The sequence below is a fragment of the Schistocerca nitens genome, chromosome 8 (assembly GCF_023898315.1).
Source record: "Schistocerca nitens isolate TAMUIC-IGC-003100 chromosome 8, iqSchNite1.1, whole genome shotgun sequence".
Classification (NCBI taxonomy): Eukaryota; Metazoa; Arthropoda; class Insecta; order Orthoptera; family Acrididae; genus Schistocerca; species Schistocerca nitens.
Window position 1 is genome coordinate 436,252,964 of NC_064621.1, and position 13,148 is coordinate 436,266,111.

The 13,148-nt window shown below is 38.7% G+C and overlaps 1 protein-coding gene across 1 annotated transcript in view; it reads left to right on the top strand.

The window, feature by feature from the left end:
- Positions 1–13,148, top strand: part of LOC126199343 (SURP and G-patch domain-containing protein 1) — a 164,645-nt gene that overhangs the window by 91,696 nt on the left and 59,801 nt on the right. The window contains exons 7-8 of the mRNA XM_049936199.1: positions 4,294–4,535; positions 11,093–11,200. Of these exons, the coding sequence (XP_049792156.1) occupies positions 4,294–4,535; positions 11,093–11,200 (350 nt within the window). The remainder of the gene's footprint in view (positions 1–4,293; positions 4,536–11,092; positions 11,201–13,148) is intronic.

The window sequence follows — 13,148 nt, forward strand, 5'->3', positions numbered from 1 at the left end:
CCACTGCATTGTAACAGGGTAACAGTGTGGGCTGGATTATGGAAATTTGGTGTCTAGGGCCTTTTTTTCTTTGAAGGAAGTAAGAACGTTATTTGACCATGTTACGTGAATTTCTCATCCCAGACCTTTGTTGCCATGGCACATATCGTTTAAATATTTGGTTTCAGAAAGGCGGCGTGACGGCTCTCACTTCCAATATGTGAATGTCTGAAGTAAGTCAGCTGTTTCCAGGGAAAGTGGTATCCAACAGAGATGTTGTCTGGCTGCACTGCTCTCCAGACATTACTTCATGTGACTTTTTCTTGTGGGGCTTCCTCAAGAACAAAGTGTACATCAGTAAGCCATGTACTGCACTTGATGTAGAGGATACCATTGAGCGATAGGTTCATGCTATACCCCACAACATGTTGGAGAGTGTGATGACAAACTTCATGCAGAGGGTCAAAGAGTGTGCCAAAAAAGAGGGCCAGTAGTTGAAGGACATTATCTTTCACAAATAATTAATTTCTGTAAAAATTAACATATTGTTGTTGTTGTGGTCTTCAGTCCTGAGCCTGTTTTGATGCAGCTCTCCATGCTAATCTATCCTGTGCAAGTTCCTTCATCTCCCAGTACCTACTGCAACCTACATCCTTCTGAATCTGCTTAGTGTATTCATCTCTTGGTCTCCCTCTACGATTTTTACCCTCCACGCTGCCCTCCAATGCTAAATTTGTGATCCCTTGATGCCTCAGGACATGTCCTACCAACCGATCCCTTCTTCTAGTCAAGTTGTGCCACAAACTTCTCTTCTCCCCAATCCTATTCAATACCTCCTCATTAGTTACGTGATCTACCCACCTAATCTTTAACATTCTTCTGTAGCACCACATTTCGAAAGCTTCTATTCTCTTCTTGTCCAAACTATTGATCGTCCATGTTTCACTTCCATACATGGCTACACTCCATACAAATACTTTCAGAAACGACTTCCTGACACTTAAATCTATACTCGATGTTAACAAATTTCTCTTCTTCAGAAACGATTTCCTTGCCATTGCCAGTCTACATTATATATCCTCTCTACTTCGACCATCATCAGTTATTTTACTCCCTAAATAGCAAAACTCCTTTACTACTTTAAGTGCCTCATTTCCTAATCTAATCCCCTCAGTATCACCCGATTTAATTTGACTACATTCCATTATCCTCGTTTTGCTTTTGTTGATGTTCATCTTATATCCTCCTTTCAAGACACTGTCCATTCCGTTCAACTGCTCTTCCAAGTCCTGTGCTGTCTCTGACAGAATTACAATGTCATCGGCGAACCTCAAAGTTTTTATTTCTTCTCCCTGGATTTTAATACCTACTCCAAACTTTTGTTTCCTTTACTGCTTGCTCAATATAGAGATTGAATAACATCGGGGAGAGGCTACAACCCTGTCTCACTCCTTTCCCAACCACTGCTTCCCTTTCATGCCCCTCGACTCCTATAACTGCCATCTGGTTTCTGTACAAATTGTAAATAGCCTTTCGCTCCCTGTATTTTACCCCTGCCACCTTTAGAATTTGAAAGAGAGTATTCCAGTCAACATTGTCAAAAGCTTTCTCTAAGTCTACAAATGCTAGAAACGTAGGTTTGACTTTCCTTAATCTTTCTTCTAAGATAAGTCGTAAGGTTAGTATTGCCTCACGTGTTCCAACATTTCTACGAAATCCAAACTGATCTCCCCGAGGTCGGCTTCTACCAGTTTTTCCATAAAAAATTAACATATAAGACATTAATTATTATTCATTGTGTATCTTTTGAAATAAAATAAGTTGCTATATATTTAAACAACAGTTTGTACTATAAAGTCAAAACCCATCAGACAACACTGACTTACCCTATATGATGACGCACAGAACAAAGTTTACACAAGTCACATACAGAAGGCAAACAACATCCCTCCCTTAGGTTACCTTGATTAATGTGTCATCAGGACGGGTGTCTATCCATATAATTTAATAATAAAATAAAGTGTTCCAAGTCCTGAAAATGTGGACCCACTAGTGAAAAGAAGAGGAAACACTCTTTAAGAAGAAAAAAAGTCGTAGGTACAAACTCACTGCAAAATAATTCACCACATTATTTTCTTTCTGAGAGGGACTGCACATACCAAAATAGACCTAGTTTTTTTTCCCCTCACAATTCATAAAAAATATTTTTTAACCACATAAGGGGGAAAAAATGGTCTCTCTCTCTCTCTCTCTCTCTCTCTCTCTCTCTCTCTCTCTCTCTCTCTCTCCCGTCCGTCCAGTGTGTGTGTGTGTGTGTGTGCGCGCGCGCGCATGCGTGTGGGCGCGTGCGTGCGCTCGCGCTCTCAAATAGGTATTGAATTATATTTGATGAAACAGAAGTGTTTTGCAATGCACAGACCATCAGAAATTCTGTGGAAGCCATTGAGATCGGAAATTGCAACAAGTTTAATATGGGTAGCAGCTATAGCCATAAGTGGTACTTGGAAGTGTGAACTCGGTGCTTAGAGACTATAGAGAAAAGTGTCAATTTCTTTACTTCATGGATCATGTGATGAATCAGTGGCACCACTACTAACTTGTCATCGCAGACCTCATCATAATCTCTGTAGCATATGTAAACTCCTTGACAGTTGCATGACATCACAACAAAATAAGCTAGCTGGCTGATAAATGCATGTGTCTCAAACCTTTTGGATCAAATTGAAACAGGTGGTAGTGGGTCCACAACCGATTATACTGAAGTAAGGAACCAGCTGTTGGAAATGCATATTTAGTTTGTTAAGGACATGCATAGCTTACACTTCATAACAGTAATGTAGTTCATAGTAATTGTTCAGATTGACAACTGCCAGTCTCGATGCATGCGTGGCCATGGTGTTTGAAGTTCTGTCACACTCTCTCGGAGATCCTTGGTACCTAATTTTACCAGAAGATAAGCAGCTTTTACCCAAGCGAGCAGGTCTTCATCCAGTTCTACTGTGGTTTCATACACCAGCATCTTGATGTAACCCCAGAGGACTGAGGTGTGACATACGGCAGTCGTGCTGGCCATGGGACAGAACTTCCCCTTCCAATCTGGTGATGAGGGTGTGTGTTCAGGTGCTCAAACATATTAACAGAGAAGTGTGCTGGTGTACTGTCATGTTGAAACCACATACTTTTGTGGACAACGAAGGATGCAGTCTCCAAAAATTGTGGTAACACATCTTGGAGGAACACCAGGCAACATAGTCAAATGGGGAGTTAGTAAAAAGATTCTGTTATGTGATCTTGGACAACGCATGTCCGTACACTATTTATTACCTGCTGCCTCTTCCATTGTTCAACAGCACCTGGGATCTTTGTAAGTGTGTGACAGAACTGCATGCATCATTGCAGTATATGCATTGAGACTGCCGGTTGTTGTTTTGACACTTGTTATGAGCTACTTTGTTATTACGTAGTGCTCACTGTGTATATCCATAACACAATAAATATACATTTCTGGCCATTTGTTACTTGTCTCAGTATAATCGGCTGTGGACCTGCTATCAAGTGTTTCAGTTTGACCCAAAAGTTTTGACACACACTGTGTAAGATATTGCCACAGTTCCATTCAAAGCTTGAATTATCACTGAAGAAACAATTCACAACTTTTGATGATAAATCATATGGGAAACCATTTCCTGTTGACAAGTCTTGAGCAGTCTTTAAGTTGTTACTGTGAAGGCTGGATTATTGTTGCCTTTTTTACTTAATAAACTTGCTTATTTGTCAAACATAGGTTAATTCATGAGCACTCCATGCTTTAAATTTTATGTGGCTGTTGTATCCCAATTGCTAGCTACCTTAACTTTGGATTACATTTTGTTAATATGTCAAATAAGTATACTTGTAAAACTTGGAACTTCATCCCTTGAATCGTGGTTGTTTACAGTCATTTACTGAAATAATGTGGTGCAGTTTGGTCTTTTATAAAATTCATCACAAACTGTTCGAAATTACTGAAATCAGATTACTATTTACAGTTCAGACATGTCGCTGCCATGGTGTCATTATTTGGCTTGCTGGTCATTCGTAGAGAAATAACTTGCACTGTTCCTGTAATTTAGACTATACATAATTGTATATTGAAAGTGTGAAGCAGGGTGTGTATTTAGTTTGTAGCTGTATTATAATTGGAATTTGATCACATAATGTATAAAAAGTGCAGGCTTTAGGTAAGTTACCTTATTTCATATCAAGTGTAACATTACAAAATATAATGCTTCCATCTGCTTTTTTAAACTTAAAGTAACTTATTTTGTTTGCAAGGTTCTTACGAGATAAGACAGACACTGCATATATGCAGTATCGTTGCTTGGTGGAGAAGTTCAAATCTGAAATGGAAGAAGAGAGAAAACGTGAAAACAATGAACCTAAAGTAAAGACAGAAGTAGATACGGACAATAGTAGGGATAGTGTGAAAACAGAACCTTCAGAGACTGATAACAGGGTGGCGGAGAGTACAGTAAAGCAGGAGCAACTTGATGACGAGAACTCTTGTGCAAGTGAAGGTAAGAAATTTGTGCCAGATGTTTCAGTATACTTGTCTGTTGTGATGTCTTGTATGTGTGAAGTAGATTAGCAGAGGATTGTTGAATAGAGAGTTGACTTCCCTATGTTTAAGTGTGTGCAAGGGGGAGGGGGGGGGGGGGAGGTCATATTAGAGTCAAGAATTCGTTACTGCGTACTTAAAATATTCAGAGGGAAAACACCATTGAATGCTGCAGACAGAGTATAAAGTAACACAATTGGACAATTTGATGTTTTTGTATCAAAATTTTGAAGTGAAATAAGAAACAATTACAGCATACAAAATTTTTATGAAAAAAATGGTCACCAAAATGATAGCAGAATTAAATATAAATAGAAAAAGCTTTCTGCTTACAAAGTGACAGCAGTGACAAGCATGAATAGGAGTCTTCTGAACATTAAACTAAAAACCAGTTTCCTTCACCCTTGAAAAAGAAAATAGGAAATGATTGGAACAAACAGTACTAATAAAAGATTAATATAAACATCATCAAGAAACTTCAGTCCATTGATCAAGAGAAGTGATGCAGTAATGAAGACACTCAACAAGTATAGCTCAAATAACCATTCATCTAATCTGAAAAATTTCGTTACCAATTATCTTCTTCATTTTTACCAAACTGATCCACTGGTCCCAACTCTGATGCCATTGATGCTAATGAGATATTAAAATCTAACCCTCCCCCCATGTTACTCTGGTTCAGCAGAGTACAACAACACAAAAGTAGAGTGAATCTATGATGAAATGCTGCCAGTGTATGAGGGTTGAAAACTTGGGAAATTGAAGTAATTGGAGAGTGAAGATGGATAAGAACCCAAAGGGTTAAAGTTAGGCAAGAAAAAAATTGGCAATAACAGAGTAAATAAGACCAATAGGCAATAATTGACCAAGGAAGGACAAAGGTGGGGAGCCTGACTTACAAGAGATATATGAAAGAAATATGTAACTGCAAAATAATGGTAGAAATGGTGAGGGTGACATAAATTGAAAAAAGACCATGACAGGAATAATGAATCTGCTTATTTTACCATTTGTCTGTGCAGCTGCTGTGATGTTTACTTAGACTTGGAGTCATGAGTGATTTGCCTGAATAACCTATGATTTCCAGAATGAATGCTTCATTCTCCAGTGGAATGTTTGCAATTTGTAGCTTCTGGCAAAATTAAATAAGTCCCCCAGACTGGATGTTCACGTGGAGCCTTGCCATCTCTGGGCAGTGCTTTACCAACTGAGCTGTCCAGACATAATTCATGACATGTCCTCACAGCTTCAACTCTGCCAGCACCTCGATCTTGCTTTCTAAATTTCACTCCTGGAAGAAAGGATATTGTGAAAATATCTCAGTAAGACCATTATACATGAAAGACATCTGAATTTGCTCCTAGTCGGCACAGTTTTAGCCGGAAAGTTCGAAAATGGTGCACAATCTGCTGCAGGGTGAAAGATTTGTTCTGGAAATTGTGAACTATGTAGGTTGGTCACTCAGGAGACCAAATAAAGGTAGACATCACAGCAGTTGCTGAAGATAGGAAAGATAAGAGAGACCAGAACTATAAGCATTTGCGTCATTGTCTTTTCTGGATGCAGTCCCATAGGCTGTGATTAAACCATTTCTCTGAATCATTATTTTTCGATGAGTGATAGTTTTGCAAGCAGAGCTTCTGTGAAGTTTGAGGAGTATGAGAGATTGTCTGGTGAAGCCATACATTTTAAATAACCTTTGTGTGTGTTCCTATTTATACATGTCTTCTGATTTTTATAAATAGAAAGTATTTGAATTCAGTGTTAAACACTTAACCAGATATTAAAATTTAGAGATTTCTTTGGTACTGATTTGAAACTGTAAAATATGTAAAGTACCTCTCTGACTGTTGTAACTTCTGTCATGGAAGTAATCAGGGTTGGGAGTGACTTACATCATACTTTAAATTCAGAATTGTATTTCTGTTGTATTCGTGTTTGTCAAAGTTTTTGTAAGTAATTGCAGCATCCAATATATTTCATAAGAAAGTAAGTTTGAACTGTGTGTGGTCAGTTCTACATAGAATGTCATCGTTCCTGCAACTTTTCCATATTTGCATATAACAATAGGTATTTTAAATATGAGGGACTACCTTGTGCCATTCCGTGTCATCAACAGTGAGTGTTTGTAGTGTTTATTTAGAGATTATTATCAATGCTCATAGAATATTTTGTTTATCTTTTTTAGACAAGTGGTTTTCCTATTTGTTTGTCTTACCTGTTACATTACAGTCTGGTGTGAAGATACTGGCTAGTAATAATTGAAGTGCAGCTACTAACAGGAAGTCAGTGTGGGCTGTAATTTGTAAGACAACTTAACTTGTTAGATATTCCAATATATTAATGCAGAACTGATTTATGCTGGGGAAAAAAACTTTAGTGTCAATTTTGCCTACCAGTTGCAAGTCTGGTGTTGTGAATGCAAGAAAAAGTATATAAATGTTTCCGTGTGTAATGGATTAGGAACAGGAGATGGGCAGGAAAGGTTATAGAATTGAAAAAGGTATAATGTTGATTTTATTATTAATGACTGCTTACACAATTTGTTCAATATAAGCACCAGAGACATTGATGAGATGCTACGTCTGTAAAACAACATGATCAACAGCTGCTCGGAGCAGTTTTGGTGGAATCCAAGCAACGTGTTCCTGTAAACTGCTCTTGAGATCACATAGAGATCGACATGCCCTTGGTAAACACATTCTATTAGATATCCTGTGAGCCAAAAGTCACATGGATTCAGATCAAGTGGTCTTGCAGGGCATGCATCTGGAAACCCTCTGGAGAAAACATGTTTGTGGAAGGTTGCATTAAGCAGATATTTCATTGGGTGGGCAACGTAAAATGTTGTCCCATCTTGCATGAAAGCAATGGTTTCCACACAGTTGTACTCTTCCGAACCAGGAATCAAATGCTGTACAAGATTGTTTCAATAACGTGCAAGCGTTACGGTTCACCTGGCATGCCCTCTGAGTGTATTCTCTTCAAAGAAGAACGGACTGAGAATAAAGGTGCTTGTAAATCCACACCACACAGTCACATACAGCAAGTTCAGTGGCTCTTCATGCACAACGTGCAGTTTAACAATACCCCAGATTCAGCAATTCTTTGTATTCACTGCACCTTTATTGTAAAATGTACCTTGTCACTCCATGGACTATTGCCTGGTCACATGTCATCAACTTTGGTCTCGCCAGTTACGGAAGAGTAAAATCTGAATGTTGTTGTGGATCAAGAGGTTTCAGTTGCTGCACGATCTGGATCTTGTATGGGTACCGGTGTAAAATAGACCACAAAACTTTTCATATTATTGACCATGGGATGGACAATTCCCATGACACTGTGTGAGCACTAGCACTATCGATGGCACGTGCTGCATGGTCAGATACAATAACAGCAACCTCTTCAATAACTTTCACTGGGATAGGACTCCTTCGACTACCAGATGCCACACCAAGCTCACCCCTGTTGTCAAATTGCAGTATGATCGTCTTTAAACCATTAAATGATGTTGGGTCTCTCCTCAGACCTGTCAGTTGGCGACAGCCTCTAAGTGCAGTACTGTAATTGGTGCAGTTCCCACAAAACAGTTTCACTAACAGCGCATTGTTTCTCTTTTCGATAGCTGTACTATCCACTTGCATTATGACTTGTCAAATGAAAGCATGAATGTCATACCATCATACAAACAATTTATAGAACCAGATTTGCAGCTGATGTCCACAATTGGAACTAATTCCCCCTTCCCATGTAAATTGGTTCTGCATTAATGTACTAGCATGTCTACAAAGTTTCACTGCCATATGATAATTGCAGCCCACACTGGACCTCCCTGAGTAGCTGCACTGCGATTAAAACCACCTGGTATTTTCCCGATTCATAATTTTCGTGTGTATAGCAACAATGTGGAAAACTGAAGATACAAGTAGGGAAAACGCTTAATCTCGTACTAAACTCAAACATCATACAATGATTCAAAAAATTACTAGAGTTAATGCAAAAATACGCAAATGGAAAAGAAGTTGATAATGTGAGAATAAATAATTAAAATTCAGTGATAATGCTACAGTATTAAAAGAAAAGGTTTGGATGAACATAAACAGAACAGTAACCAGTATTTGCATAATGTAGAACCAATATCCAAAATACAGGGTGTACATAAATTATCTTTATAACTTACTACTTTAATACCTTTAAAATACAGGGTGATTCAAAAAGAATACCACAACTTTAGGAATTTAAAACTCTGCAACGACAAAAGGTAGAGCTAAGCACCATCTGTCGGCGAATTATGGGAGCTATAAAGTTTCATTTAGTTGTACATTTGTTCGCTTGAGGCGCTGTTGACTAGGCGTCAGCGTCAGTTGATGCTAAGATGGCGACCGCTCAACAGAAAGCTTTTTGTGTTATTGAGTACGGCAGAAGTGAATCGACGACAGTTGTTCAGCGTGCATTTCGAACGAAGTATGGTGTTAAACCTCCTGATAGGTGGTGTATTAAACATTGGTATAAACAGTTTACAGAGAATGGGTGTTTGTGCAAAGGGAAAAGTTCTGGACGGCCGAGAACGAGTGATGAAAATGTAGCACGCATCCAGCAAGCATTTGTTCGCAGCCCAGGAAAATCGACTCGCAGAGCTAGCAGAGAGCTGCAAATTCCACAATCAACTGTATGGAGAGTCCTACGAAAAAGGTTAGTTATGAAACCTTATCGTCTGAAATTGGCTCAAGCACTGTCTGCAGCTGATAAGATTAAAAGAATCGATTTCTGTGATTTTATCCTTGCTCAAATGGAAACAGATGAATCTTTCGTTTCAAAGATTGTGTTTAGTGATGAAGCAACTTTCCACACTAACGGGAAAGTCAACCATCACAATGTCTGTATATGGGGCACTGAGAATCCGCGGGAAACAACTCAGTATGAACGTGACTCGCCTAAGGTGAACGTTTTCTGTGCCATTTCAGCCAATAAAGTTTTTGGTCCCTTTTTCTTCGAAGGTGCTACTGTAACTGGACTACAGTATCTGGAGATGTTAGAGAATTGGCTGTTCCCTCAGCTCGAACAAGAAGCACAACAATTCATATTTCAGCAGGATGGAGCGCCACCACATTGGCACTTATCTGTCCGTAACTACCTGAACGTCAACTACCCGAGGCGATGGATCGGCCGCCATGCAGCCCGTGACAGAGCACTTCATCACTGGCCTCCAAGAAGCCCTGATCTTACCCCCTGCGATTTTTTCTTATGGGGGTATGTTAAGGATATGGTGTTTCGGCCACCTCTCCCAGCCACCATTGATGATTTGAAACGAGAAATAACAGCAGCTATCCAAACTGTTACGCCTGATATGCTACAGAGAGTGTGGAACGAGTTGGAGTATCGGGTTGATATTGCTCGTGTGTCTGGAGGGGGCCATATTGAACATCTCTGAACTTGTTTTTGAGTGAAAAAAAAACCTTTTTAAATACTCTTTGTAATGATGTATAACAGAAGGTTATATTATGTTTCTTTCATTAAATACACATTTTTAAAGTTGAGGTATTCTTTTTGAATCACCCTGAATATTGGATATTAACAAATGGTGTTCAGTATGTGATAACTCAAAAGTTTTGTTTCCTCATTTATACGCATCAATGTGTGCATCCTTAGTGGCACAGATAAGTCCAGTTGGAATTACATTTCCCTCCACATATGATTCAGAATCTCCACGGTGACATGTTCAAATGCATTACCAGTGCGTGCCTTAAAGTCCTGTAGGTTTCTAACTTTGTTTGACTCATCAGGTCCTTTAGGAAACCTTACAGGAAGAAGTCCAGTGGTGTGAGGTCAGGGGTTCATGGTCTCCTCACACATGCCTGCTGTACCTTGCCCAAGTTAGCATCTGAAACAGATGGATGGCCCACCCACCTTTTATGGAGAACAGTACCTGTTTCCATAAATGACGTACACCCAGTCTGAGTAGTTGGTCAAGACAGTGGTTGCCTTCCATACCGTGTTTGAAAGTTTCATTGCATTTGAGTATCAGATATTGTCTGTATGAACCAGGCCGCACTCTGAGCTTCCTCCTGTGGCATCCACATTTTATCAGGTTTTCAAATTCAATTTTGCATTAAAATTGTGTTGACTGGAAGGTAAAAAAACTCTTTGAGTTATTTTTTCACATGTTGAAAACCATTTGTTAATATCTAGCATAGTTTTAAAGTGATTAAAGTCTTAATTTGTAAAAATAATTTATGGACACTCTGTATTATGTTCTTCAGTTTCCAAAAATTTAGATGTTGTACACAGCTTGCTAGAAACTTCAAGCTAGGATGAAAAACTGAAGTAATTATTTTAATTGACTGTTCATTGCTTTGCTGTTGGGTTTCTTTTTACCAGTTGAAAAAAATATTGAAGGAAGTTTTTTTCTACCTTTATAAACAGCAGTGGTGGCACTTCTAATTTTACGGAATACCAATAGCTTTAATTACTACAGAGACAAAAACAATGACTTTTATTTTGTTTTTTTTATAACAGGAAGAAAGTCTGGAGATGAAAGTGATAGTAGTCGTCGTAAAAGGAAGAGACGTAGTCGCTGGGCCCCAGAAACTGAGAAAGTGGAAATTGCTCCTCCTGTTACTCAAGGTATTCTGGAAACATATTGGATGAAGTTCATTTTTGTTTTATCGCACAGAACTCCAGGTGAAGTTATTTGAAAACTATACGAGCAACAACAGAAAAATATTATTTTTGTGGCTTAAGTAATTAATACTAATTTAGGTAGTACTGTAAAAGTATTGTCAAAAAGTACATATTTCCAGAAACAGCTGTAGGCATTTAGAGACACGGACTTGACTTACATGGAGGAGAGAGACTAGGTAAGTGCGAGAAGTCAGGAAACAGAAAGGGGAGGGGGATAAAATAATATTGCAAGAAATGTAATACAATCAGAGAAATTTGTGAAAAAAAAGTAACTTGGATTAACACATCAAATCCTGAGTTGTAGTTGTCAAGCTGAAACAGAAAATTGAGTAGTGTGTTTTTATAGTTTGCAATTTGCAAATAAATGTGCTGATGCTTTTATCATATAAGAAATACGTCAGCTTGAGCTTATTTTTTTAAGTAAAGGATGTTTTAGAAAATGTGTTGTACTTCATAGCATTTCAATCATTTTAATTTAAATAGAAAAGAAACCTGTCATCATTTAATGTTTGTCATTTACTATGTTCAAATGTGGAAAACAATATCTGGTATGCACTGTAATACATCTAGAAGCTCTCACTACATCTGTGGAATTCACACTCTTATACATTGATTTGTTTTATCCTGCTTCTTCTGCTAAAGCCAAGTCATAGTTTGATCTTTGTTACCGTAAACTAGTGATTTAATATACCACTTAGAAAAATCACAAATAATTAAATCGCAGTGCTGAGTGAATTTTTGTTAACTATGAAGAGAACTTTGCCATGCACCAGAGCAAGTGTCTGGACAGCTTGTGATGAGTGCCTTTGTATGCTAGTATATACAGGGAGGGCAAAATGAAACTAACCGCCAGTATATTTATAAGACATGATACTGACCCTTGCTAATAAACACAACATCTGCCCATCAGAGAAAATGCTGGAAGGCATGATTTCAATGCAACAATCAGTTGCTGTAATATGCGTATCTTGTGCGTGCTCTCACCATATCACTTCTCGTTGTCATTATGTTTGAGTGAGAAGTGCAGATGTGTTTGGACACCAGTCGAATACAATACAAAATGATGTTATATTAGTGATAAAACGGTATTTGCGATTCTTCATAGTCTCCCGGTATAATTCATGACAAAATAGTTCATACTTGAATAGCCAGATATCAGTGTCCAATGGGCATGATATTTCGGTAAGCAATGACATTGGCATCAGGTAGGCTGATGAACTGAGTGCTTAGGGGCCGGTGCAATGCTTTTCTTCCACTGCTCTCGTTGACTCATTGCTCTGTACTCATTTTGCACCCAGAGATGCCTGCTTGCAGCATCTCTGCTCTTGCTCAATCTGCCTCCAAAGTGAGTTCAGTGTGTGATATCTCTTTCTCTTTTAATCAGACTAAGTGTTGTGCTAAGGGTGTAGCCAATATCATGATTAGTCAGTGGTTCCCTTACTCGAATTCGTTTAGATTCTTTAATTATACAGTCGCACATGTTAGACATCGGTGTCAGAATTTTATGTTGTTGTTGTTGTGGTCTTCAGTCCTGAGACTGGTTTGATGCAGCTCTCCATGCTACTCTATCCTGTGCAAGCTTCTTCATCTCCCAGTACCTACTGCAACCTACATCCTTCTGAATCTGCTTAGTGTATTGATCTCATGGTCTCCCTCTACGATTTTTACCCCTTCACGCTGCCCTCCAATGCTAAATTTGTGATCCCTTGATGCCTCAAAACATGTCCTACCAACCGAACCCTTCTTCTAGTCAAGTTGTGCCACAACTTCTCTTCTCCCCAATCCTATTCAATACCTCCTCATTAGTTACGTGATCTACCCACCTTATCTTCAGCATTCTTCTGTAGCACCACATTTCGAAAGCTTCTATTCTCTTCTTGTCCAAACTATT